The 25,075-nt window shown below is 33.3% G+C and overlaps 1 protein-coding gene across 1 annotated transcript; it reads left to right on the forward strand.

Annotated features, from left to right (window-relative positions):
- The first annotated feature begins 233 nt into the window (after window positions 1-233).
- On the forward strand, window positions 234-14,012 carry LOC136984794 (nose resistant to fluoxetine protein 6-like). The gene is made up of 13 exons (XM_067281934.1): window positions 234-305; window positions 410-494; window positions 1,452-1,546; window positions 2,424-2,597; window positions 4,036-4,129; window positions 5,886-5,969; window positions 7,254-7,416; window positions 7,524-7,603; window positions 8,983-9,102; window positions 9,540-9,663; window positions 9,922-10,108; window positions 13,152-13,294; window positions 13,772-14,012. Exons 2-13 carry the CDS (start codon window positions 463-465, stop codon window positions 13,970-13,972), a joined length of 1,497 nt encoding a protein of 498 aa, XP_067138035.1. The 5' UTR covers window positions 234-305; window positions 410-462; the 3' UTR covers window positions 13,973-14,012.
- Window positions 14,013-25,075: the final 11,063 nt, after the last annotated feature.

A 25,075-nucleotide genomic window follows, 5' to 3' on the forward strand; every position in this document is an offset into this window, starting at 1 on the left:
ATATTATGATTAAAAGCTTTAACACAAAATACATTTTTTCTATAATTCTGGCCCTCCTCTAAAATTTCTTAAACTTTGTGGCCCCCCATTAAAAAAGTTTGCCCACCACTGGTCTAGATAATGGTACTTAAATTACGGTCATTCATCTTTTAAACTGAATTTTAATAATATAATTTCAGAAACCCATGCCACTCTCGAATTTCATAAAATCTTTTGTGAACTCGAGAAACGACTTGCGTTTCGACCTTTGTGTTCCAAATAATGTAATGAAAATGAAAATGATGTAAAAAATGTTTTAGATTGGTGTGAGTATAATTCATCATAAGATTTCGTTCGTTCGTTTATTTTTTGATAAATTTTAATGTATATTAATTATCAAAATACTGTTTTTCTATTAAACATTATTTAGTGTTAAATGAGAAACTTATTGATGTAGAATATTGCACAGACAAGTTCCAAAGAATGAAATACACTACTGCTCAAATAATATGCATGTAAGCTTCTTAGTTTTCAATGTATTTATTCTATTTAGTTTTGCTCTTTACGCTAATACATATATTGAGTGGTTACCATATTACGAACACTCCTAATTTCGGGTGTACCCTTCTGCAGAACAATATGATTTCATTTTTCGCAAGGATTTATTGAGATATAGAAATAGGTCCACTGGAAATTTTTACACCTGCTGACTTAGCGACAATGCCCTGTATTGTTAAGTGAGTAGTTTCTCAGTCAGTTGTTGCATTTGTAATAAGTTCTAGGTTGATGACGACTGTAATGAGAATGATATTAATTAATAACATTTAGGTAAGAAAAATGTTAGTAAATGAGTAAGTTCGTAAGGCTAAAAAAAACAACACATGTATGTGTTAGCTTTATATACTATATATAACTTTACTATATATACGAGTAGCCTACTATATATATTGTATACGACCATACATTAAAATATTTTCTAGTATTTGAATATGTACGTTTTACAAGTACCGGTATAATAAATATATACATAGGCTGCATTCTTGGCCTAACTAGCTCATTCACTGATATGAAATATTTTACAAGATGCAGCCTTCTTACATAAGAACTAGTTCGTGCAATTGAAAGGGGATTTAGTATTCTTTTTAACTCAATCCTTTGGGCACTAAGATGACCTTAATAATGATTCCAACATAGATTCCTCCAGGTCAACAATGGAAAGGGCCGAATGGTGAGACTTCATATAACAGAAAAGGATCACCCATGAAAATTTCTTAAGGTTTGCGATCTGGACCAAACTCGGATCCCATAGAGCGATAGACTAGAGCTTTTCCCGTATGACTCACAAACACAACTTGCATGTTTGACCCATCTACTCGAGAAAATGGCCTATGTAATAAAGTAGCCACTCAATTTATAGTAAATATATTCCTTTATTTTTCAAATTGTCTCATTATAATTATATATTCATATAGAACAATCTTTGCTGTTTTATCCGTTTGGGTTGTCATCTCAACTATTGCAGACTCTCTAATTAAATTACATATTATTTCTTCAAATAGAGAGAAAGGTAAATATAAAATTTTCTTCAAATAATTTCAGAATAATCAAATCGATCATTTTAAATGAGTAACATATACATTTTAAACGATGATTCAATAATTTAGATGATTTGAATATTTAATAATTTTATATCTTAAATAAATGGTTACGATAATTTTAATTATAAATTCACAAACTATATAAAATAGCACTAAAATGAATTAGATATTGTTGCCAAACTCCAGGCATCCTTCTCCGAATTTCCTACCAGTGGCCGTGCAGTTAAACAAGTTGTGGTTCTAAGCTACGACATACAAGAGGCACTACATTCTCTATGAAATAATAATAACAATGCATATTAATTCTGTTTTTGACGATGGTTTGTCTTGCCTTGTATCGGCATGAGCTTCTAGGCTATATCGCTCCGTGGTAAAGTGTGACGTTATTGTCTTGTAATAGTAGTTGTATGCGTTTATGATGGTCGTTACGTCTGTCATAGGTTCTCGCCTGCCCGTCCGGGCAAGGCGCGAACTCTCATTGTTAAGGGTACAGAACTGCTCGAGAACTGGTGGGTCCAGGATGGTTTAGTTTGATGAGATAAGGCAACGCCACACATTGGACGATCTGCTAACTGGCACTTAGTTAGCTGTTATGAAGAAAACTTAAAAAATTCCACGTGACCAGCCCGTTTGTCAGGTGCAAACCCACAATCAAGTGTTTGAGGATTTGTGCCACTTACCAGTGTTATCCATTCATCCACTGATCGGTTGGTATAAAATTGATATAGGTTATTTTCATAAAATTAAAACACATATAGTCTATAACAAAAACAAATTAAATTTAATTTTTATACAGCATAGATTTCTCTATTTTAAGAAAAATACATTTATGTTTTTTTAAATCAGATACAACAATAAAATATATAACCTCCGTTTCGTTGCATCAATCAACTCGAAAATTGGTTCATAATTGCAATGAAGTGAAAACTGCTGCATTTTGTGGAATTAAATTTTTATTAATAAATGTGTTAGTATTTGGACACATTCCTCAGACTTTATTTTTGGAACTTGGAAGGGCAGGTAAGTTTCAAAAAAAATTAATATAAATTTAAGAAAATTATTATTTATAATACTGTATATTATTTTAGGTATCATAAAAATTTCAATGTACTTGAATTTTAGAAAAATGTTATAAATACATATTTCATAACTATCTTAAGATTTCCATCTTAGCATAGTTATGAAAACATTTAAACTGTAGTTAGTTTACCATAATATATAATTACCGTCTCACTTATCTAGTTTTTACCATCAAAGAAATGTATGCTTATATGTTGGGTACTTTTCTTTATCACCTGACAGTAGTCCTGACCGAAGCCAAGGTAGGCTAGAAAAATGCTCTTAGTTCATGTATGAAAAATTTCTGGTGTTTTTGATCTCTGGAGTCCATCCCGAATCCTGCAAAACAGTAGATGATGCTTCAACTAACTTAGTCGTCTGGCGGTCTATTCTGTCACTATCGAAAGTATAGGTAATCTGTTGTAGGCTATTTGATGGCGTATCCTCAACTCTCCTCGCCTATAAAAGGCTAAATCTTACGCGCGGCTCCTGATGCAAAGTGAAAACGTTGGGTTCGCAGATACTTTTTCAAAGATTTAATGTTGAGCCAATGCCAAGAAAAAGCACTGTATGTTAATTAATCAAGGATATCCGACAATTAAAACATCAACAATTGCACACTGCATTGCAGACAGAAACATTGCAGACTGTTTCCAGTCTGCAATGGTAAAAAGTTCGAAGAAGTTACATGTGAACGAAAATTTAAACAATAAAGCCAGGAATTAGAATCCATATGTCTAGTCCTAGCGATACAGACAAAATAGCCGACCGGTTACGGCAGTGGTTTTCAATCAGAAGGGCAGTAAAATATAGTGCTGACGTGCTGACAATAACACATTGATGAAGAAATAGGGGTGCCGTAAGAAAACTAACAGGTTGGAGGTTCCACTACTAGAAAAATGCTGAAAAATACTGAATTAGAGTGTCAAAATACGTTCTGGGAGTTCAGAGAATGAATCCAGATGTGTCGACTCAGGAATTATTCGGGGATGTCCAACCCGGTTATGTCAGACACCGTTCCTCAACATCCGGTCGCCTTCATTGTGGGCCTGATTTAAAAGTTCTCTTAGTGCTCACAGGGCGAAAAAACTAAAAATAACCCTAGAGAGAGGTAATGATTCCATGAGAAAATCGTGTATGAGAGGGTCATAGATTTGAGAAGCACCCTTTCATACATGGACAGTTTACTGTAAGCTTTGTAGCGGGAACGTTAAAGAGTACAAAGCAGAATCCCCCGAGAAAGAAGAATTTATACCCTCTCGAAACTAGCTGTACTTTCCATCATCGACGGCTGAGATGTGTATATATTAAAACTATAGTTGAATTACGGATATGAATATAAAATATGAATTATTTAATAGTTTTTCATTAACATTTTCTATTTCTCTTTTTATTACAGATAGATACCACAACTTCTCGGAAATATTCACTACAGTTCCTTTTGAAATAGCATCTCGTTCATATATTACAATTGAAACATTTTTCTTCCTGAGGTAAATGTACTTTGATTGTTATAACATTTAATCGTGTGATTCTTTAAAATTTCAGTAAGCTACACTGGAATACTGGTGTAGCTCTGATCAAATTTTTATCCATGAAAACTTTCATTACAATTAAAAAGCAATTTGTGAAATCAGGAAGAACATGTTCTCACTATTCTAAACACTTGGGAAACGTACATTGTACATTTATTTACTGTTTCGCTTTCAGTTTTTATTCCTCGAATAGAACAAAGATTTCATAACTAAAGGGAATTTGGTCTATGTCTAATCAATAAACGTATGAAGTGTTAAAAACTGTTTCACACGTCTTCAAGCAAGGATTTTCAAAAAGTATCTTTAGTTAAAAGACTCCTTTCTTTGAAATATTCCTAGCTCGGGTCTAATTGCATCAGAAGTATTTTTATAAATTTCAGAACACTGTGTTGTGCGTTCTCTCAGACAGATTGTACAAAGCGAAGCTACATAGTTTTGTTGTTATTTTTTGTGATAGTTTTTGAAATGTGGATGATATAAACACGAAACTTAATGAATTAAGGCGGGGTATTTAAATTAGTGAAAGAATATGGAGACAGGAATAAAACTAATGGAGCACGGGAAAACATCACTTTCAAGGAAGAAACAATGTGGTAATTTATCCGGATGAGCAAACGGAGATCGTATGAGAAGACTTAGCTTTATTTAGATCTAGATTATTTACCATTAAATCGATTAGTCTGAATTCTTGGGATTTAAGATTTTTCATTAGCATATTGTTAACCTTCCTTCTCCAACTTTTGTAGAAGAACTTTTGTGAGAGTTCATTGAATCTCTCATCTGTAGTATACCGTTGCTTGATTCTGATGCTTTCCTGATATTATATAAGAGCTTTCTGTATTTCCTATCATAACTTCCTGAACATAATGCTGCTTTCTTTGTCACTTGAATATTTCGTAAAAAACAATATTACAATTTTTAGAATATAAATATAAATGAAATTTCAAATGCTCTTCAATATAAGAAATTTACAAGGTTGTTGATATTTAAGAACATTTCTCAATACCTTTACAAAGAAAAATTTTAGTTACTTGTATATGAAATTCAAAAATAACACAAGTTAAAGACTATACAGAATGCAATTTGCCGTCTTCCTAATTCCTTACATCCACAGAAACACAACACTGGCAGAGTTGACTTTTTTAAAGCTCTTCCCTGCCTACGATTTTAATTAATTAGAAGATTCTTTAGAACCGAATTCTTGCAAGAATTTAAAACTTTAATAAGGAAATATATATTTAAAGATAATAAAAATACAGTGGATACTCACTCGTCCGAATTTGATGGGACCAGTGGTCTTTGGGATAATCCAGAAATTCGTTTGTCGTTGTGTTCTGGGTACATCAAGCATAGTGCCTTTGAAGTATCATGAACCGTAAATAGTATAATCCAATTACTGTACATGAATGTAAATTAATTTACTGGAAAGTTAACGTAATGTTACATGAAGACCTATTTTTGCGGTGCTATCTACAATCGACATATGAGTAGAGATCCTGTATATAGATAGATAGGCTTTCTGACGGATGATGTAGTAATGTCCAGTTACACGAAGAATTCGTCTCTGTGGTATATATAACGCTACATTTTCTAATAACATTTTTAAACGATTTCTGATTATCAAGTTTTTACTGTATAAAGAATTGCTATCTTCTTATATCCTTTTGATAACAGGAAAACAATTAACACTAATATGAAATTTATACTTTTTTAGTGGTTATCTTTTCTCTAATCTGCAGAGAAGAAATGTGAATTCCCAGATCTACTATGGCCTTGTGTTAGTAAAAAGGCTTATCAGGTTAGACGAATATTTAATTTTTCATAATATAATTTTGATAGATGAAATAAAACAGAAAATAATTGCATTTTCCATTTAATATACAGAAAGAATATGATGCTCAAATTTTTCACATAAAACAGGAATTCATAAAAGAATTACCTTATTCCGATTTATACAAGGTGGGGCATTTAGATGGTAAGAAGATTGATTTCGTGATGTGTTGACACTGTTTAATTTATCGGGAATTGAATGGTGGCATTTGAAAGCCAAGAGTCTAACGTGATATTGAAATCACATTTCTCAAATTTTATAGCCTTTCGATTGCTTTCTTAAGCAATTGCTTATGCTCTAACTGTAAGTTGCTGCTGTATGCTCGGTACCATCTTGGATGCCGACGTAAGCAACTCAGACGCGTGATCTCTTCTTAAAAAGGCGATTTCGTAGAATGTCACTCATTAGTTTCCTCTAAATATTACCAGCACACCCTGAGATAAAATGTGTAGCCACCTTTCTGTCTAATCCTTCAGTTTATTAGGAAAGATATTGCACTCATTGCTAATGGCTGCGTAGTCGTGCCAGGAGGGACAAATTTGCTACTCGACATTTTTTCTTTAGTTTTTCGAATAAAAATTTTATGAATCAAATGTATTTTAGAACAGTTAATCAATTTTAATAGTCGATGCAGTGAAGTACAGTCTACGTGCAACATGATAAATCCCGCCGTTCTTAAATACATGTGCAGAGAGTAAATATTTATAAGGCGATTACATTTTTTAAGCAGTTACAGTTTGCATTAGTATTTTACGTATATTTATTATTTATAATTAAATTATTGTAATTGGAATAATCTTATGATCATTATAAAAAATATATTTGGTCCCGTACGAGCAGCCATCTTGCAAATCATAAGACGAGACAAAACATTATTAGCATGGACAAAAGTAGCTTTTTTTCAACTCTTTGGGCACTAACAGAGTTTTTTATAGCATGCCCATTATGGGTTCGGCCAGGCCTTTAACGAGGAAGCCGGGTGGTGAAAGACTAGGGCCCGACATATCCAGACAGTCCATCCCACGAAAAATTTTTGGGAATTCAAGCAGTGGGGAGAGTCAGGAAGTAGTTAGGAACGAGTTCAGTATCGCAACAATACTAAACTTATTTTGCAGTCCTGACAACGGCTGAGATATGATCACATACAATTTTAAATTGTTTTTTTGCTGGGAAAGTTACGCAACTCATTGCTGGATTTTTTCTTAAAAGGTTTTTAAATCTAATGAAATTAATATATATATTTTTTTATAGATTAACGCTACCAGTTCTTTGTGTTTTGGCAATTATGATCATTCTGCCACATTTTGGGGACGGCCCTCTTTGGAATAAAATAGTAAGCAAGGCACAATATACCGAAAAGAATTGGTTTCGTTTCGCTTTGCATACAGACAATTTTGGAAGACAAGACATTGAAGTAAATAGTATATTTAATTATCATTGAGGGCTCTTTTATTAAATAAATATATTTTAACATACTTTATATTCTTTTTACTAGTAATTTTCAATATATTTTCTTTACAGGAAAATGGCCATTTATGGTTTATCAGCGTTTTGGCTCAACAGAGTTTTCCTGCTGTAGCTTTACTTTACTTACGCAACAGGTGTATATAGGTTATATATATATATATATATTTAAACAGATAATACATACAATGAAACCGCGAGAAATTGCTGCTTGTAAACAGCGATTATTTTTCAGGAACTTTTTTTTTAATGCTTATAACATCCAAACAACGATCATTTTATGTTTCTTTCTGACATGGTCGTAGTTTGAATGTATATATATTGTATGTTAATTATATAATTGCCAAATTACAGGTTTTAGCTTTAAGAAATAAATATTGTGTATATTAAGTTAAAGCCAATACTCGAACTGGCCGATCATCTCTAGTTTTGTCCACATAACTTAGTGGTGACGGTTTTGTTAAACTTTATGGGGGAATTAAGGTATTGAAATTTAGCAGTCATAATATATATATATATATATATATGAGTTATTATTTATGATTGTGATATCATTAGCATTTGCAATGATGAATGAGGTAAATTGTACACTGCATTAACTTAAGACTGATCCTTTCATGAAGGATCAGTGTTAAGTTAATCATGACGAGACGAGAATTCTTGGAAGTAGAGGTCATTGGTTTTTATTTCATAGGTACGCAGTATGACTTATAACAATTATTTCACCATGAAACTATAGAGAGAACATCAAAGTCAGTGCCAAAAGTGTTTAAAGTTTGTAAGGTATAACAAAGTCATGTTTTTGAACTGTACGCAAATAAACAATGTGAGTAGGTAGATTTTTCAAAATTTTTTAATATCCCGAGGTTTAAAGATTCGTGAATGTGAAACGAAGAAGTAAACAAGTGTTGATTGAACGTTTACTAGTTATTGAAAAGTACAGTACACTATCCCACATCCGGACTACATATCCGAACACTTTCTTATTCGGACTGATCAAAGCCAATCAAAAGTTTTCGAAAATATTGTACATTACTGTTACTACTCTTACGACTAATCTTACCTTTCAATACTTCAGTATGTACATTTTTAAATTTGTTTTATTAAAATTGCTTTGAAGTTCGTAGAAGATCACAGTGCATTAACAACTGTTGACGTGATAATGAAGAGGCGTTGGCGTGATGTAGCAGCTCATTAGTGATTACATAACAAAAACAACTTTAACACAATATTTTCAAATTACTTGTAATTATCAAAAATAAGTGATTAGTTCGGATATGGGATAGTCTACAGTATCACGATTATAAATGCATATTTCAAATATTTTTAACATAGCAGATTATAAACGTACAGACGGTAGGAATTTTGAGATTTTTTAGTGATTAGCAGCACCGTAAAACACCTTTTATATATATTATATACGTTATATTTTGTCAATTGCTGATCAATAATACTAAAACATTTTTATCTTTAATCTAATATTTGATATTATTAAAGGTATTTTTTTAATTTGCAGGTGGGCAAGAATTGGAAATATTTTGACAGTTCTCTTAATTGTGGCTGGTGTGGTATCTCACATTGCTCAATTATTTATTTCCAAAGACATCATAATACTTGGTTTCGGTTTCAATGCCCAGTAAGTGACTTTAAACTGACGATCATTTTTATGATATATTAATAATTAAATACATTTTTAGTTCGGATACAAATGCAGGTACTCCTCACTTTACGACCGAGTTCCGTTCCGACGATTACGTCGTTAAGCGAATTGGTCGATAAGCGAGGAGCAAGCGCCGGGAATATAGGATTGTTGTAAAATTATACAAATTATGCACAAATTTCAAATTTATTCATAACAGGACATGCACATGTGCATTTTCGTTATTTCGCTATACAGGAGCTATACAGCCTGGTTACTGGGTATGTTTTCTTTCTTGCAATCTTACAAAGATTGCTTGTGTTTAAGTTGATTTCAAAAAGAACATGAATAATGCCTAACACAGAAAAATTTATATTCCTAAGAGATAATTTAATAAACAAGATAAACTACAATTTCGTTTCTTATATTTTCAGAAAAATGAAAAATTATTTCCTATATAATGCTTCGAAACCTTATTATTCTCATCTAAGTTCGTTTTTTCTGGGATTTTTCTTTGGGTATTTACTCTTAGAGAAAAAAGAAATTAAATTCAAAATGGTATGTACTAATGTACAATATAGTTGATATTATACTGTCCTTCTGTTCACTGTAATATGTTGTATACTAATGTAATTTTAATTAATTAATAAAATACCGATAATTATGTCAAATATTAACTTTATTATGAAATATAATGAAATTTTTATAATTTATGGTCGGGGCTTGGGAATCGCCAGTTTAGTTGGCACTGGTCGTTATCAATAGCTGGAATATAGTACGAATACAACATCATAATAATTTTATTCGAAATTTCAGATTACACAAGTGTTCTGTTGGATCTTCAGCATTATAATAATGATGTTAGTGTTATTTGGGTTGCATGGATATCTGAAGGATGTATCCCCAAATGAAACTGTGTTGCGTTTATACATAATGTTATGTCCATTAGCATGGACGGGATCTACAGCATGGATTTGCATCGCATGTGTTACTGGACATGGAGGTTAGTAAAAAAATTCTTTTCGAAACAATTAAATTAACTGAATTCAAATGAATTTTACAACGAAATATACTGTATAAATCAAACAATTAATGTTAACAAAGTTTAATAATAAAGGATTCAAAGTGATATGCAAATTCAACTGTACTATAAAGGTTCGTTATAACCGCTGGCAATAGATTTTATTTTTTATTAAATTTTTTCAGTTTTTTGTTAAGCGACTCCTTTTTCATCATAATTTAGTAAACAACATAATCCTAATCCCATAACTGCCTGTTTTCAAATTGCAGGATCTTCATTTTGAATGCCAGGTAATAACAATGTTTCCATAGTTGATTGTAGAACAGGTGTAACTGTTTTCAAATTAATCTGTTTCAGAGTTTCAAATATTATAGTAATACACTTCAAAAGTGTTTTTGAATCATTCTTTTCTTTACGCTCTTCTTCTATATTAGGCTGAATCAACAATTCATATTCTTTTAAAGCCTCTAATTCTGTAATTTTATCTTTGACTTCTTGTGCAGCAGAATACTCAGCATTTTTCAAATTTTATTCCGAGCAATTCTTGAGGCAATTAAGTTCAACAGATATTTTTGCTATCTTCATTTCAGTATCCTTTTTAATTTTTGGGGAACACTCTTTGGTGATCATCATAATTGGTTGTTGAATATCAGAAATCATTTTAGCTATATTGCGAAGACGTATTTCAGGATTGAGATGAAGTTTAGTGTAACATTTGACTAATGGCTCCATGAGAGTCAAATAAACATTTGAATCTTCAACCAGCTTCAAAAATAATTGTTGAAAAGCTTTCCTTCCAGCTTGATCAATTGGTTGATCAAGCTGGAAAATTCATTCCTTCCAGCTTGATCAACTAGTTGACAACTGATAAAGCAGTGATCCAATAGTTTTTCAGTGTCACTCTGTGATTGAAATATATAACTTTCAACAAAATCACAAAATGAAACAAGATTCGGCAATATTGAATCTAAACATTCGTCTGCAGCTTGTGTCTTTAGAGATCTGAGATATTTACATAAGCAATACCAATAAAATGCATTTTCACATGTAATCTCGTCCTTAGGAATCATGTTTTCATTATTTAAAATGTTGCGTTGTTCAGTTAATATTTCTAGTGTTTTCATAGAAAAAATAGAAGTTAGACGTTTGGTTCATTTCACAGCGCCAGTTCTGCTTACCAAAAGTGGCCCACTGGGCACTCACATCTTGAGAATCGTCCGGGCTTCAGTCGGGTAAACCGGACTTCTCACCCATTGTAAGTTTGAGAATAGGTTGATGTCGTTTCGGCCCCAAGGCCTCTAATCATTCACTTTACCGGATGAGACTGATTCCGATCGAGCACCAGCTATCTTGAGGGAAACTTCGGAGAGAACCAGCTACTAGACGGTTCGATTAGTCTTTCGCCCCTATACCAAGGTCTGACGATCGATTTGCACGTCAGAATTGCTGCGGACCTTCCACCAGAATTTCCTCTGGCCTCGTCCTGCCCAGGCATAGTTCACTATCTTTCGGGTCCCAACGTGTACGCTCTCGCTCCGTCCCACCGACGTGGCGGACGGGACGGGCCGTTGGTGCGCCCGGGACTCGCGGCCCCGGGATCCCAACGCAAACTTGTGGTTAGTTGGTTTGGTGGGTTAAGGCAACGTGTCACAAGTAAGATCCGCAAATATTGGATGCCTAGTGAAAGTCTTTCCGTGGGAAACTGGCTCCTATTAGGTGTTAGACACGCAAATAAAGTAAAAAGCTTTACTCGGCCAGTCTACTGGAAGACGTCTTCTTCCTGGGAGACATCCTTCTTTGGCAAATCGCTAACGTGCAGCGTTGTCTTATCTAATCAATGTAATCTAATTTTTACATCATATGTACTGTACTTTTGGTTTTCTGTAAAAGATATTATCTCATCTTTTAAACTCTGCTTAAATAAAACTCCAAAATATATTAAATTTTTTTTCCTTCGTGTCCAACTATATTCATTCACTTCATCTTTGGTCTTCCTGTAGTTAGCTTTTTCCAATCTTCATGTTCTTTACCCGCATTCCAAGATAATTTTCATCTCTTCTCGTGACCTGCCCATAACTTTTTAGCCTTTTTTCTGTATTTTATTGATAATTACAGTTTATAACTCATTAATTGTGCAAAATATGATTGGTTATGGTACTTACATTTTAAATTCAAACTGTATATGTAACTATGTATAAAAGCGATTAATTTGATGATTATGCATACTCGACAGTCTAAGATGGTAAATTTGATACGCGGGTCACGAAGAATAGATCATGTCTTCAAGGCATTAAGTGTAGTTCTTAAGAAAGCCATGTTTGGTTTACGCTTAAAAGTTGGGTTGAAGACATCATTCTTAGTGATGCTATTGCAGATGTTTGCACCGAAGAGGAACTAGTAGAAATAATTGAATCAATTGATCAAAATCAAAGTCAATTGTAAGAACTTAAAAATATTCCAGAAATTAAGGTGTTGGAAATAAACAGTCGTTATTCGACCATGTGACTATCCCTCATTTGTCAATCAAAGTACAGTCTAGTATGGAAATGATCAGTCTTCTACAATCAAGAACAGAAAAGAGGAAGCTGAGAAGCGAGCGAAGCTAGAGCGAGAAAATGACGAAAATATTGAAGATTTTTGCTACCAAACGAGGTACAGTGAAGTTAAGAATAACAGATGTGGACAGGGCAAGAGGTGATCCGTGGATACATTTGCAGTAACATTAGCGACTGAAAATAAGAGTATTATTGCTTGGGAACAAAGGAGGGAAGTCTTTTGTAACTGTATACCAGAAACCAGTTTGTGCTATGTGATGAACAATTGCTCACAGTAGAGAATGTGCCAAATATTATTCTATTTCTTAGGGAGGAGTTCTTAGGAATTAATTTCATGATATTTATGAAATTTATGCAATACATTTTTTAAATTACACATAATTGCCGGTAAAAGTATTTAGTGAAATTTATGAAATTCAACAATATGATCGACTTTTCCCCGTAATATATATTTATTATTCTATTTTTAGGTATTGTCAACCGAATTCTCTCAATGAAAATATTCCGCATGTTGGATCGATTGATAATTTGGGTTTACTTACTTCACTTCCCAGTCATTTACATTATTTTTTGTCAATTACGAACACCGTTTTTTGTATCAATGTTAAATTTGGTAAGTCGTTACATTGTTTTTTAGTAATTGTTGTAAAATATCACATGAAAAATAAATATACACAGACAAAGACTTGCGGGTGAAAGCATAAATTAGTTGAGAGCTGTGAGTCTGTAGTCAGAGACTTATTCAATAGACTCAGTGCCTGATCTGCATGATACTGTATATCTTAAATTTAAGGTAATTTAATCTAAATTAATTCACAACAGTCAATGGCGATTTAATTTCCAGACTTATTACACCAAGAACGAGTTTCTTTAAGTCCTTTTACATTATTAACTTTTACTTCTTCCTCCAATATGCATTTCAATCATTCGTTTTTTTCAGCCAGAGTTACAATTATAAAACTTCAAATCGTTGCGGGGCCTGTCAACAACTAAAGTTTGAATTTTTATAATTGTGAAGAGAGGAGAATGTCTGAAATACATATTGAACGATTATAAATTTTAATTCACCATTGTATGTATTTTTTTCTAGTGGACGATGTATGCCTTTGTGGTGATGGTTACGTTTATTGTCTCATATTTTATGTATGCATTTGTCGAAACTCCATTCAATTACCTTCTTCAAAAAATGTTCGATTTGGTTTCTTTCCAAGACAAAAGTCCAGTGAAAGAGTATAAAATGAACAACTTGCCTGAAAGTCAACCAGATGAGAAAAACTCAATTACAAATTGACAATGACTACAGAAAAGAAAAATTGTATTAATATGGTATTTTTAAAGCCAAATCAATAATTCAACTTATGATAGGTTGATATTAAACGTACATTTTGTTAAACTTTTAATGAAAATTTGAAATAAAACATATGCAATGCTAAATGCTTTTTCAATTTGTAGTTTCTTATGCTAGTTCCTACCAGTGATTGAGTGGATAAAACCACAGAACACTAGTACATGACTTTACATTCTGTAGTTTAAGAACTCGAAAAAAGTGTTCAAATTCTAATTTTAAAACTGTAATTTAAACGCAGAATTAGGGAGAAAAAGGTGCATTAACACTAACTTAATGATTGAATAATTTGTATACGGCAATACGTCACGTGAGCGATCTGTCAAAGTAGAAGAAGAGTAATTCCTCCCGGGAGGACTTTCTACGGGATACTGGCCCCCTACTTAGGTGTTACAAACCTGAAGAAATCCGGAAAACTCTATGTTGCCAGCCGCCCATCGGCGAGGCTTGAACTCATGACTTAGTAGTTGGTCATGAGTTCAAGCCTCCCCGATGGACTGGCAATGTAGAGTTTTCCGGATTTCTTCAGGTTTGTAATACTCCCCCCTAATATAATCGTCGGCCGCATGCGCCTTGTTGTGGCAGGGGGGCCTAGTACTGGGTGTGTAGCCGGGAGACACACTCGAGAAGCTAAGTATGCGGCGGCAGTCGCTTAAGCCAAGGTGGGAGGCATCGTACTGAGGGATGGATGGCACCTAGGCGACTGACAAATCTTGGTGTCGTTAACGATCCCTTCAGGTGACCTGGTGAAACCCTGTCGTAATTAGTCTTGCCACGGCGCAGGGGGGCTACGCCGTGGTCGACCGTTTCTCCCCCCAGTACATCCAACATGCTTGGATTCTAAATAAAATAAAACAAAATCTAAGGTAGGTGGAGGTGGTGATGGGGGAAAGAGATTGTCTGGCTGTAGATCTTCAGACTCGGTCATAGACATTCAAGTAAGCGATGGTAAAATAAGTGGTAATACTAATGGTAACGAAAATGAGAGAATAAACGGTTTGATGCAACAGTTAAGTAAAATATTGTACGACAAAAATAGTCGTATCAGTGGTATAATGGCAGGTAAAATAACGGAAATTACGAATGAAGCACAAAAACTTGTGCAAAATTCGGTAACAGAAAAAGAAGTGCTTAAGGCACAGATTAAAACTGTCAGAGAGGTGTCGGAGGAAATCGATAAGATATAAAGGTAAGCCTAGTTATAGCCAAGTAGCTAGTGTTAGTCCCAAGTACTGGTAAGAGTCTGGGACCTAGTAAAAGTACGGTTGCAAAAGATGAAGCGGTACTGTTAGTCCGCGACAATGAAAACAAGTTAAATAGTGATAGTATTAAGGAAAATTTCTTAAGGAATATTGATCCTAGAAAAGACAAGGTGAGAATTAGCAGTATTTGTAAAATGAGAAGCTCAGGTATAGTTGTAACCCTGGCTTCAAAAGGTGATTAAGATAAGGTTGTTGGTAACAGTAAGTTGCAGGGCACAAGCCTTAAAATTGAGCAGCCAGCTAAGCGTCAGCCAAGGGTCGTTATAAAGGATGTTCCAAAGAACATGCCTATAGATGAGATCATTGTGCACATTGTGGAACTTAATAGTGATAATTTGTATGGGGAGGATATCCCCTTAGCTGATTTTAATAAAGATTTTAGATTAGTCTATAGAACTGGACGTAAGAGGGACGGCCTCATGGACTGGGTAGCCGAGGTAGCGCCCAGCTTAAAATTAAAATTGTTACAATCCGGTAGAGTATATAAGTTATAGAAGCTGTGTGGTCAGGGATTACCATGAGGTAACCCTGTGCTATAAGTGTCAAAAATTTTGGGCACGTTGCAAAGCACTGCGGTGCTACTAAAATGATATGTAGTAAATGTAGTAAGACCGGCCACAAGGGCCCGGACTGTAAGGTAGAAGTTACTGAAAAAGCGTGTATAACATGCAAACAGATGGGAAAACCCCATAAACATAAATTAAGGGACAAAGACTGTCTCTCCTATAAAATGGTGCTGGAAAGATACCTTGCCAAAATCGATTATGGACAGTAGTCCAAATAATAATTTTAAAATTAACCTCTTAACAGTGAGAAACGACTATAGTCGTCTAAGGCGATCGAGTGGCAGTGGTGAGGGACGACTATAGTCGTTAAAAAATTCTTATAAAATACCTGGACCATTTTGTGAAGTCGTAGAATTTTCACGAGTAGTTGGGTTCTCCAACTTTGTTTTGGAACATTTTTTAGTTCTTGAGAAATTACAATAAAAGAGAGAAAATTAAAATAAATATGAAATTTTAGACAGCCATCTATCGACATAAATCGAATTTAAATTTTCCGCTGTCATCTGATTGGTTAAAAAAATCAATATTCCTAATTGGCTCGCGTCAGAAAAAAGTAGGTGTGACTTCTGTAAATGACGCTATCGGGAAAGCACCGATGCAACCCGAAAAAGTAAACAGCCTACGTCATTAGTCTAACGGTCCTTGTCTGACCTACTTTTTGTAAAATCAACATTAGAGTAAGCTGTAGTAAGACGTAGTAGTTTATAGTAAAACGGTCTTCTCTAATATTCATAGTACTTTGTAAAGCTTGGATTTCAATTTAATAAGTATTATTTAGTTCAAAAACATTATAAATACATCATTAAGTAAAAGAATAACGAAAAACTTTATTTTTTAGTATAATACAATTTACAAAATCGAAAGTTCGTATATCGTAATATTACGAAAAAATTACATCGAAACATACAAAGTAAACTAATTTACTTAATTTCAGTTCATTATACAACTGTCGATATTCTTGCCTTCCTCAGTTTCCTCAAACAATATTCGAAAACTTCAATTAATCCTATAAATATTTAAGTCCCATTACTATTCGAATGATATATTATTATATCAAACTGAATTTTACATAATTTGTAACTGTAATTACAAATATTACTGAAAAATATTTTTGACATAAACCCTAGGACATAATTATCAAAACAAAATTCTTTAAGTATAAATTTTTCTGATCGAGTAATATGTAATAATAGTTTTATCTATTAGTCTTGCCATATTCTACTTTCTATGTTCACATCCATTTAGTTTCATCTAATTACACTTTAAATGTAAAAAAATCTACCAACAAATTAGTTTGCTAATAAAGGACTACTTGCTAATTAAAGTTTGTATTCTTCTTTGACGTAGTTCTACGTTTTAGCACTAAATTGATAGACATGTCTAAATAACACGCTTATAAACACTAAAAACCATAAATGTTTTGAAATTAGAACTAGATATTTATATGCAGAAATAAATTAGTAAACCTATAATACATGCCTTCATTTACATCCAAACAAAGATCAGTTCTTGCAAATTATCGAAAATAAACTATTTTCAAGTTTTATTTTTGTAAAGTAACATATTCTGAAAAACATGTTCTATATTCAAAGTAAAATTTCCACCTTTTATCCGTTAAAAATAACGCAAAATGTATGGATCCACGTAATAAAAAATTATCGCAGTGAACTTCGAAAAAACGAGAAACACAGAAACATTAAACCACACTCTACGAAATCTGGCGCGAACTGATCATATACGATAGACAAAACGAAAATGCTCTTGTCCAATGTCATCAGGTGACAAAAAGTTTCTAAATAAACGCTAAAAGTTTTAAAGAATTCTTCCACTAAAACCGATGAATTTAATTAATACACAATAACTTACTCTGTTTAATAAAGATTAATAATTTTCCATTATAATTATGCAAATTAGATATAAAAAAGATCATTGCTCAAATTCTCCCGCGAACCATGGATGACACTTACGTCACCTGGATTGAAGTTTTCCTGAAAAATACTAAAAATTTTATATAATTATTTTACTAATTTAGTCAAATTTAAATAATATAATATGTCTTAATCTGTTTAATAAAGATTAGTAATGTACTATCACTAATATGCAAATTACATATGACAAAGATCAATGTGGAAAAATTCCCGCCAAGATAAAAATAGCTTTCGGTCACGTGATCACCAAGAAATATGAAGAAATATGTCTAAAGTTTAATATTTGGGTACAAATTAATAAATTTTAACTAATATCATCGTTTAAAATGTAATATTTCTGTAAAAATTAGTAAATTGTAACAAATTTCATCAAAAACAACAGAATAATTTTCAGCTTATAAAATCTCTACAATAAATAATTATTTCTTCGAAAGACGTCGATACAGGGCCAGATTTACATAAGGGCATTTGGGGCCTGTGCCCAGGGCCTACACAAAATGGGGCCCCCCACAAAACTAAAAAAAATTATGTTTAAACATAATTTTTTTTTATTACCGTGACAGCCTAGTGTGGCCTAATCACGAGGGCAACAGGCAGAGAAAACCAAACCTGGGAAAAAACCTATGAAACATCGGAAAATTTCTGGAAAAAATTTCACATAGGTATTTTTCAGTTAAATTAAAATAATTAGTTTTACGCTATAAAATATATGTTCGTTTACAATAACCTTATTTTTAAATGAAATTTACAACTTAGTTCAAATCTGATTAAAAATACAGTATTTTGTGTAAACTATCTAAATCATCAAATTTGCCTACTCTTAAAGGGGGGACCCCCACAGAATTTGTGCCCAGGGCCCCTGGATTGGTAAATCCGGCCCTGTGTCGATATGCACGAATAAATAATAAATATGTAATAATGCTTTTATCCATTTTAAGTGGATATTGTAAAAATTAAGCTATTTAATTTGTTTGGCTTTTATAATTTAGTTTCCGAATATTTTACTGTGAAATTTCATTCAGTAAACAGAAATAAAGTTTCATTCATATAGATAATTAGTTTTATCAAGATACATTTTTCCAGAAGAAAATTATCGATATTTCTTGTAAATATAAGTAAATTTTATTATAATTTAGATAAATACTAATTTTTTCCCCACGCATGGTTTCTTTCCCCTTTCTCTTACTCCTATACCTGGAACATTTTATTTCATAATTTGATGCAATAATAACGTTTAAAATGATTCTAAATAAAATATTGACACTTAAAGTAGGTTAGTATATATTGTCATGAGTCTCAGGTGTATTCATAAAAATGTAATAATCTATACAATAATACTTTCTCACATGCTCCATGTGTTAAAGTTTGCAGCTGTAATTGAAGGTAATATATAAAGAAACAAAATGTTTATATTATCAATAGTTATAAAAGATATCTTATTTTCACGTAGAAAAACAAAAGAAGACAGAAGAAACAGACAATCACACGATATGTCTATCCAGCACATTCTATAATTGATTTCAAATTTCTAATGTCGACATACATGAATATTTTTGTGTGTGTGAATATTATATTTTGATACTTTTATCTTTCTTCACTAAGAACAAAGTACTTTTATTTTAAAAAATTAACTTTTTACCAAGATAAAACAGTCGAAGTGAGACCAGACTGAAAATGACAATGAGTATATGAGCTCTGTTCGAGGGATGTCAGCTTATTCGTCCCATCTTTGATATAAATCGTTTTTTTCTGTATTTACACTCAATTTACGTAAAAATTATTCTATTGTCTTGTTTATAATTAATAGCTGAACTTTGTTTCTGTTTACTGAATAGAATTTCACAGTAAAATATTCGGAAACTAAATTATAAAAGCCAAACAAATTAAATAGCTTAATTTTTACAATATCCACTTAAAATGGATAAAAGCATTATTACATATTTATTATTTATTCGTGCATATCGACACAGGGCCGGATTTACCAATCCAGGGGCCCTGGGCACAAATTCTGTGGGGGTCCCCCCTTTAAGAGTAGGCAAATTTGATGATTTAGATAGTTTACACAAAATACTGTATTTTTAATCAGATTTGAACTAAGTTGTAAATTTCATTTAAAAATAAGGTTATTGTAAACGAACATATATTTTATAGCGTAAAACTAATTATTTTAATTTAACTGAAAAATACCTATGTGAAATTTTTTCCAGAAATTTTCCGATGTTTCATAGGTTTTTTCCCAGGTTTGGTTTTCTCTGCCTGTTGCCCTCGTGATTAGGCCACACTAGGCTGTCACGGTAATAAAAAAAAATTATGTTTAAACATAATTTTTTTTAGTTTTGTGGGGGGCCCCATTTTGTGTAGGCCCTGGGCACAGGCCCCAAATGCCCTTATGTAAATCTGGCCCTGTATCGACGTCTTTCGAAGAAATAATTATTTATTGTAGAGATTTTATAAGCTGAAAATTATTCTGTTGTTTTTGATGAAATTTGTTACAATTTACTAATTTTTACAGAAATATTACATTTTAAACGATGATATTAGTTAAAATTTATTAATTTGTACCCAAATATTAAACTTTAGACATATTTCTTCATATTTCTTGGTGATCACGTGACTGAAAGCTATTTTTATCTTGGCGGGAATTTTTCCACATTGATCTTTGTCATATGTAATTTGCATATTAGTGATAGTACATTACTAATCTTTATTAAACAGATTAAGACATATTATATTATTTAAATTTGACTAAATTAGTAAAATAATTATATAAAATTTTTAGTATTTTTCAGGAAAACTTCAATCCAGGTGACGTAAGTGTCATCCATGGTTCGCGGGAGAATTTGAGCAATGATCTTTTTTATATCTAATTTGCATAATTATAATGGAAAATTATTAATCTTTATTAAACAGAGTAAGTTATTGTGTATTAATTAAATTCATCGGTTTTAGTGAAAGAATTCTTTAAAACTTTTAGCGTTTATTTAGAAACTTTTTGTCACATGATGACATTGGACAAGAGCATTTTCGTTTTGTCTATCGTATATAATCAGTTCGCGCCAGATTTCGTAGAGTGTGGTTTAATGTTTCTGTGTTTCTCGTTTTTTCGAAGTTCACTGCGATAATTTTTATTACGTGGATCCATACATTTTGCGTTGATTGCAATGGATATTTTAAGGCGTAAAATTTACTGTGAATTAGTTTTAAATTCAGAAAGAAAAGTTGAAAATAATTTATTTTTCAACAATTTGGGAGAACTGACCTTTAGATATAACATATGGATATAAATGAAGGTATGTATTATTGGGCTACTAATTTATTTGTGTTTATGTGTATTGTCGTACTTTAACTTAGTTTGTTTTACTATGTTAGAGAAAGTAGGTCACACATTGGATTTCTGACATAAAACTGTCAGCTTTTTCAGAGTGAAGCAGACCCTCTCAGTGAAGTGTGTTTTAGGGAAGTTATGCTTTTTTCCTTTGATGCATGCCAATGGTGAAAATTGTTTTTAAAATTAAATATCGGTCAATGACGATAACATATGTTATAAATGTGAAAATGAATATAAAAATATTTCTACATTTCTTTATTGTTTTGTTGTTTCTTATAGATTAATTCATTTAAATTTATTATATGTGAAGTAAGTTTATTTACAAAATGCTAATATTTTAATCCGCTTTAATATTTCGGTGTAAATTTGAACAACGAATTTTAAAATTTTAAATAAAAGATATACTGAAATTTTCTTTTATTTACAATGATTACGTCACTTCTACAGAAAGTAGAACACGAGACGACCTTCACCCACATTTCAGTCTGGGGGGAAAGGCCGCCAGTTGTAGTCATAACAACCTTTACGTCTTCTATTGTTGTGGATGAAATTCGTTAACTGTCAATTACATTTTCTTGAATTTGATTTGCAGGTTGAAAAAAATCGTCATGACTTAAATGCCTAAAACTTTAAAAAATTATATAAAATTGAAAATAAATTCAAAACTTTTAAAAAAATCGTAACGGATGGAAAATCAAAAACAAATTTAATATAAATTTGAAAAAAAAATTTAGCAAAAAATTACCGCGAAAAAAATTCATATATAAAATAATTATATTACAATAAAGAACGATTTTTTCATTACTAGACGTAACTGTTTAAAATTTTTTTTCCTAAACGGGAACGAGAAAAACGCGTGGAAAAATTCTTAAAAAATTTTCCACGATTAACTTCCACAACTAAGTGGTAGCGCCACGACTGACTGTTCCACTGTTAAGAAGTTAAAATTTGTCCCATTAATTTTTTTTATTCATCTTGCGGCACACTTAAAATACTTCATAGTACACTAGTATACCACAACACGCCACTTATGAACCACTGGCTACGCTATGATATAACTCACTAATATTACTCACTAGTATACAATTATTAGTTTCACTAATTTTATTAATTCTTATAATAACACTTTTGTTAATTTTAATTACATAAATTAAAAAATTGTAAAAATTTACATATTCAAAATTAACTTTATACTTATTTATAATGCTTTTTAAAAAGAAAATTTCAGACTAACTGCTTGTTTTAATGTTGTAAAATGGTTAATAAAAAGCTACAGTGTGGTGTTCCACAACCAATGATAAAGAATACATTATTATAATAGAACAAATCATAAAATTTGTATTAGTTCAAGTTTTTCATTTTCTGTCGACAAAAAATCACGACGATATCGAAGAAACAAGTGAAGTACTGTACGTTCGTATAAGAAATTACATAAATGAAATTTTTATAATTTATTCATGTGGAATAATGTATTAATTCATTTTCAAGATATAACATCTTCTGAGACTGACTAGAGTTGGTTCTTAGAATGGACATATCACTGGAAAGAGTAAAATTTTTTATATATATAAAAAAAAATTAATTTAGAATCTTCTGAGAAATAAAAATAAAAATAATTAATATTTCTTCAAATAGTGTAAATTACAAATTTTCTGAGTGGAAAACGTATTTACCCGAATTTTGCAAAATAGCAAAAGCCATTCAGAGAGTATGGCCACAGTGAAAAATTGACGGTTACCGTAATGTATGGATAATAAAACCAGCAGCGAAATCGCAGAGACAAGGTTGAGTGAAAATTTAAATAACTTATCACGATAAATAATAATAATAATTTATTCTAATTTTAATTTCTGTATGTATATTGCCGCGGCTCACTTTTCGCATAGGGTCTTTTTTTTTTCTTTTTTTTTTAACTCTTTCCGCTCTGTGGGCACTAAGAAAGCCTCTTTTAGTAGGCCCATTATGGGTTCGGCCAGGCCCACAATGGGGCGACCGGGTGGTGAGGGACGGGGCCCGACATATCCGAACGGACCACCCCCCCAAAAAATTCCTGGGGATTACTCGACCCGTTCAAATTCGATCCCGGGTCCCCCAGAGCAGTAGGCTGCCACCTTTACCGCTCGGCCATCCGGCCTCTCCCATAGGGTCATTTATGGTCCAGTGGTCAAAGTCGTCGCCTAGCAAACAGAGGGGTTCCGGTTCGACCTCCTTGATGTGGTTTTTTGGGGGTATACGTTCTCCTGGTCTGAAAACAAATGTAAATCCATTATCATTTACATATTGCAACCCTGTCCTCACAGGATATAATCGCGAGCTCAGGTTGAGCAGTGCTTTTTATCTGCCACTGCGAGCTGCAGTGGTTGTAAGTTCTCTAAGTACAGTACATCCAGCCGGAAACACCCCTTTGTATTCTTAAAGACTGGTTGTTGTTCGTTTACGCGACATTTTGGTGGAGGCACCAAGTACATCGTGGAGATACCATCCAGTCCCTGACAAAGTCTATGTCTCAAGGGTTGCCACCAGAATACGGGCTGTATTCTCCTCCTGGACGTAAGCTGCAGAAAACAATGGCCCACGACCGTGACAAAACATCAGTGGTAATCTCTCTGTCCCCTCTCTGATACAGCATTGTAAAAATCCTTTTATGTTTGCTGATGACGCTACTAATGACCCAGCAGGGGAATACGATCGAATAGCGATATTTAACCGCTGGGACGACATGGCATGCCTTGCCAATGCCTACTTCTTGCTAACTGGTACAGTTTGACAGTGGTACGAAAATAATGAGGCAGGTCTTGGTTCGTGGCAACAATTTAAGACCGAAATCTAGCAGGTATTTGGGGATGACAGGCAGCAATCCGGAAAACCAAAGAACTGTTAAAACGCAGGACGCATAAGCATGGGGAGAGTATGCAGTTATACATACAGGATATATTATGTTTGTGCAACAAAGTAAATCCACATACGAAGGAAGCCGATAAAGTGTCTCATTTGATGAAAAGCGTTGCTGAAGACGTGTATCAGGCCTTGCTTACAAAATAACTCACCAACACGACCAAGTTCGTTAACTCGTGTCGCTACCTCGAGGACATGCGACAGAAAAGAGTCGGGCAACAGAAATTCGTACGTTTACCTAATGTCGTATCTGAGGCTTCCTTGCAAGAACAACCCGATTTAGTCGCTGTCATCTATCAGATTCTAAGAGAGGAGGTTCAACGTATCTTGGGTTCCCAGTTAGAAGATGCCGATCTGAAAAGTTCTTCACTCGATACGTTTGTGAGAGTGGAAGTTGAGAGAACACTCGCACCAATATCCCAGTCTGTGTCATCCTGGACGACAACTCAACGAAAACGGCGTCCTATCTATGCTGCCGCTGCCCGGAGAAAGCTTCCAGTTGCCGAACCGACAAGACGAAAAACAGACTTGTGGTGAACAGAAGATAATCGCCCAGTTTGTTTCCATTGCAGATGTCCAGGACACGTTGTGCATTATTTCAGAGAGAGGAGGCAACTGTTTGACGCTTATCGCACTAACAAAGGGACACAGGTTGAGCAGCAGTCCTGTCGACCTTTCTCTAAAGACTACGCTCGGCCACCAGAATCTCGAAGTTTCTCGCTGTATGCTGGGGAAGGAAGAGGACATTCGCTGACTCGCCGACACATTAGATCGCCATCACCATACTGCCGCCTTAGTCGATCTCCCTGTCGCAAAGCAGAGGAAAGTTAAGCGGTGCGACCTTTCTTGGGGGTGAGGCCACTTGCGAAGAAAATTCTCCTTCGACGACTGTTGCCTGGATGACCAGGAATTACGTGGACATTAGTATCGATAATCAACCCATGCATGCCCTTATCGATTCCGGAGCGTCTTTTTCTGTACTCTGAGGCATATCAGCAGCAGCTGCGGAAGACCATGTTCACCGACACAACGGATGTCATACTGAAGGTGGCAGATGGAAATTACGTACA

This window comes from Centruroides vittatus, unplaced genomic scaffold (assembly GCF_030686945.1).
Source record: "Centruroides vittatus isolate TY-2023 unplaced genomic scaffold, ASM3068694v2 contig_928, whole genome shotgun sequence".
Taxonomy (NCBI): Eukaryota; Metazoa; Arthropoda; class Arachnida; order Scorpiones; family Buthidae; genus Centruroides; species Centruroides vittatus.

Bases quoted from the DNA above. Each gene is read 5' to 3' on its own strand.
- LOC136984794 (XM_067281934.1), top strand. From the start codon at position 463: ATGAAATACACTACTGCTCAAATAATATGCAT. The intron at 495-1,451 runs GTAAGCTTCTTA...ATATTCATATAG, and splicing joins ACTGCTCAAATAATATGCAT to AACAATCTTTGCTGTTTTAT. The intron at 7,604-8,982 runs GTGTATATAGGT...TTTAATTTGCAG, and splicing joins TTACTTTACTTACGCAACAG to GTGGGCAAGAATTGGAAATA.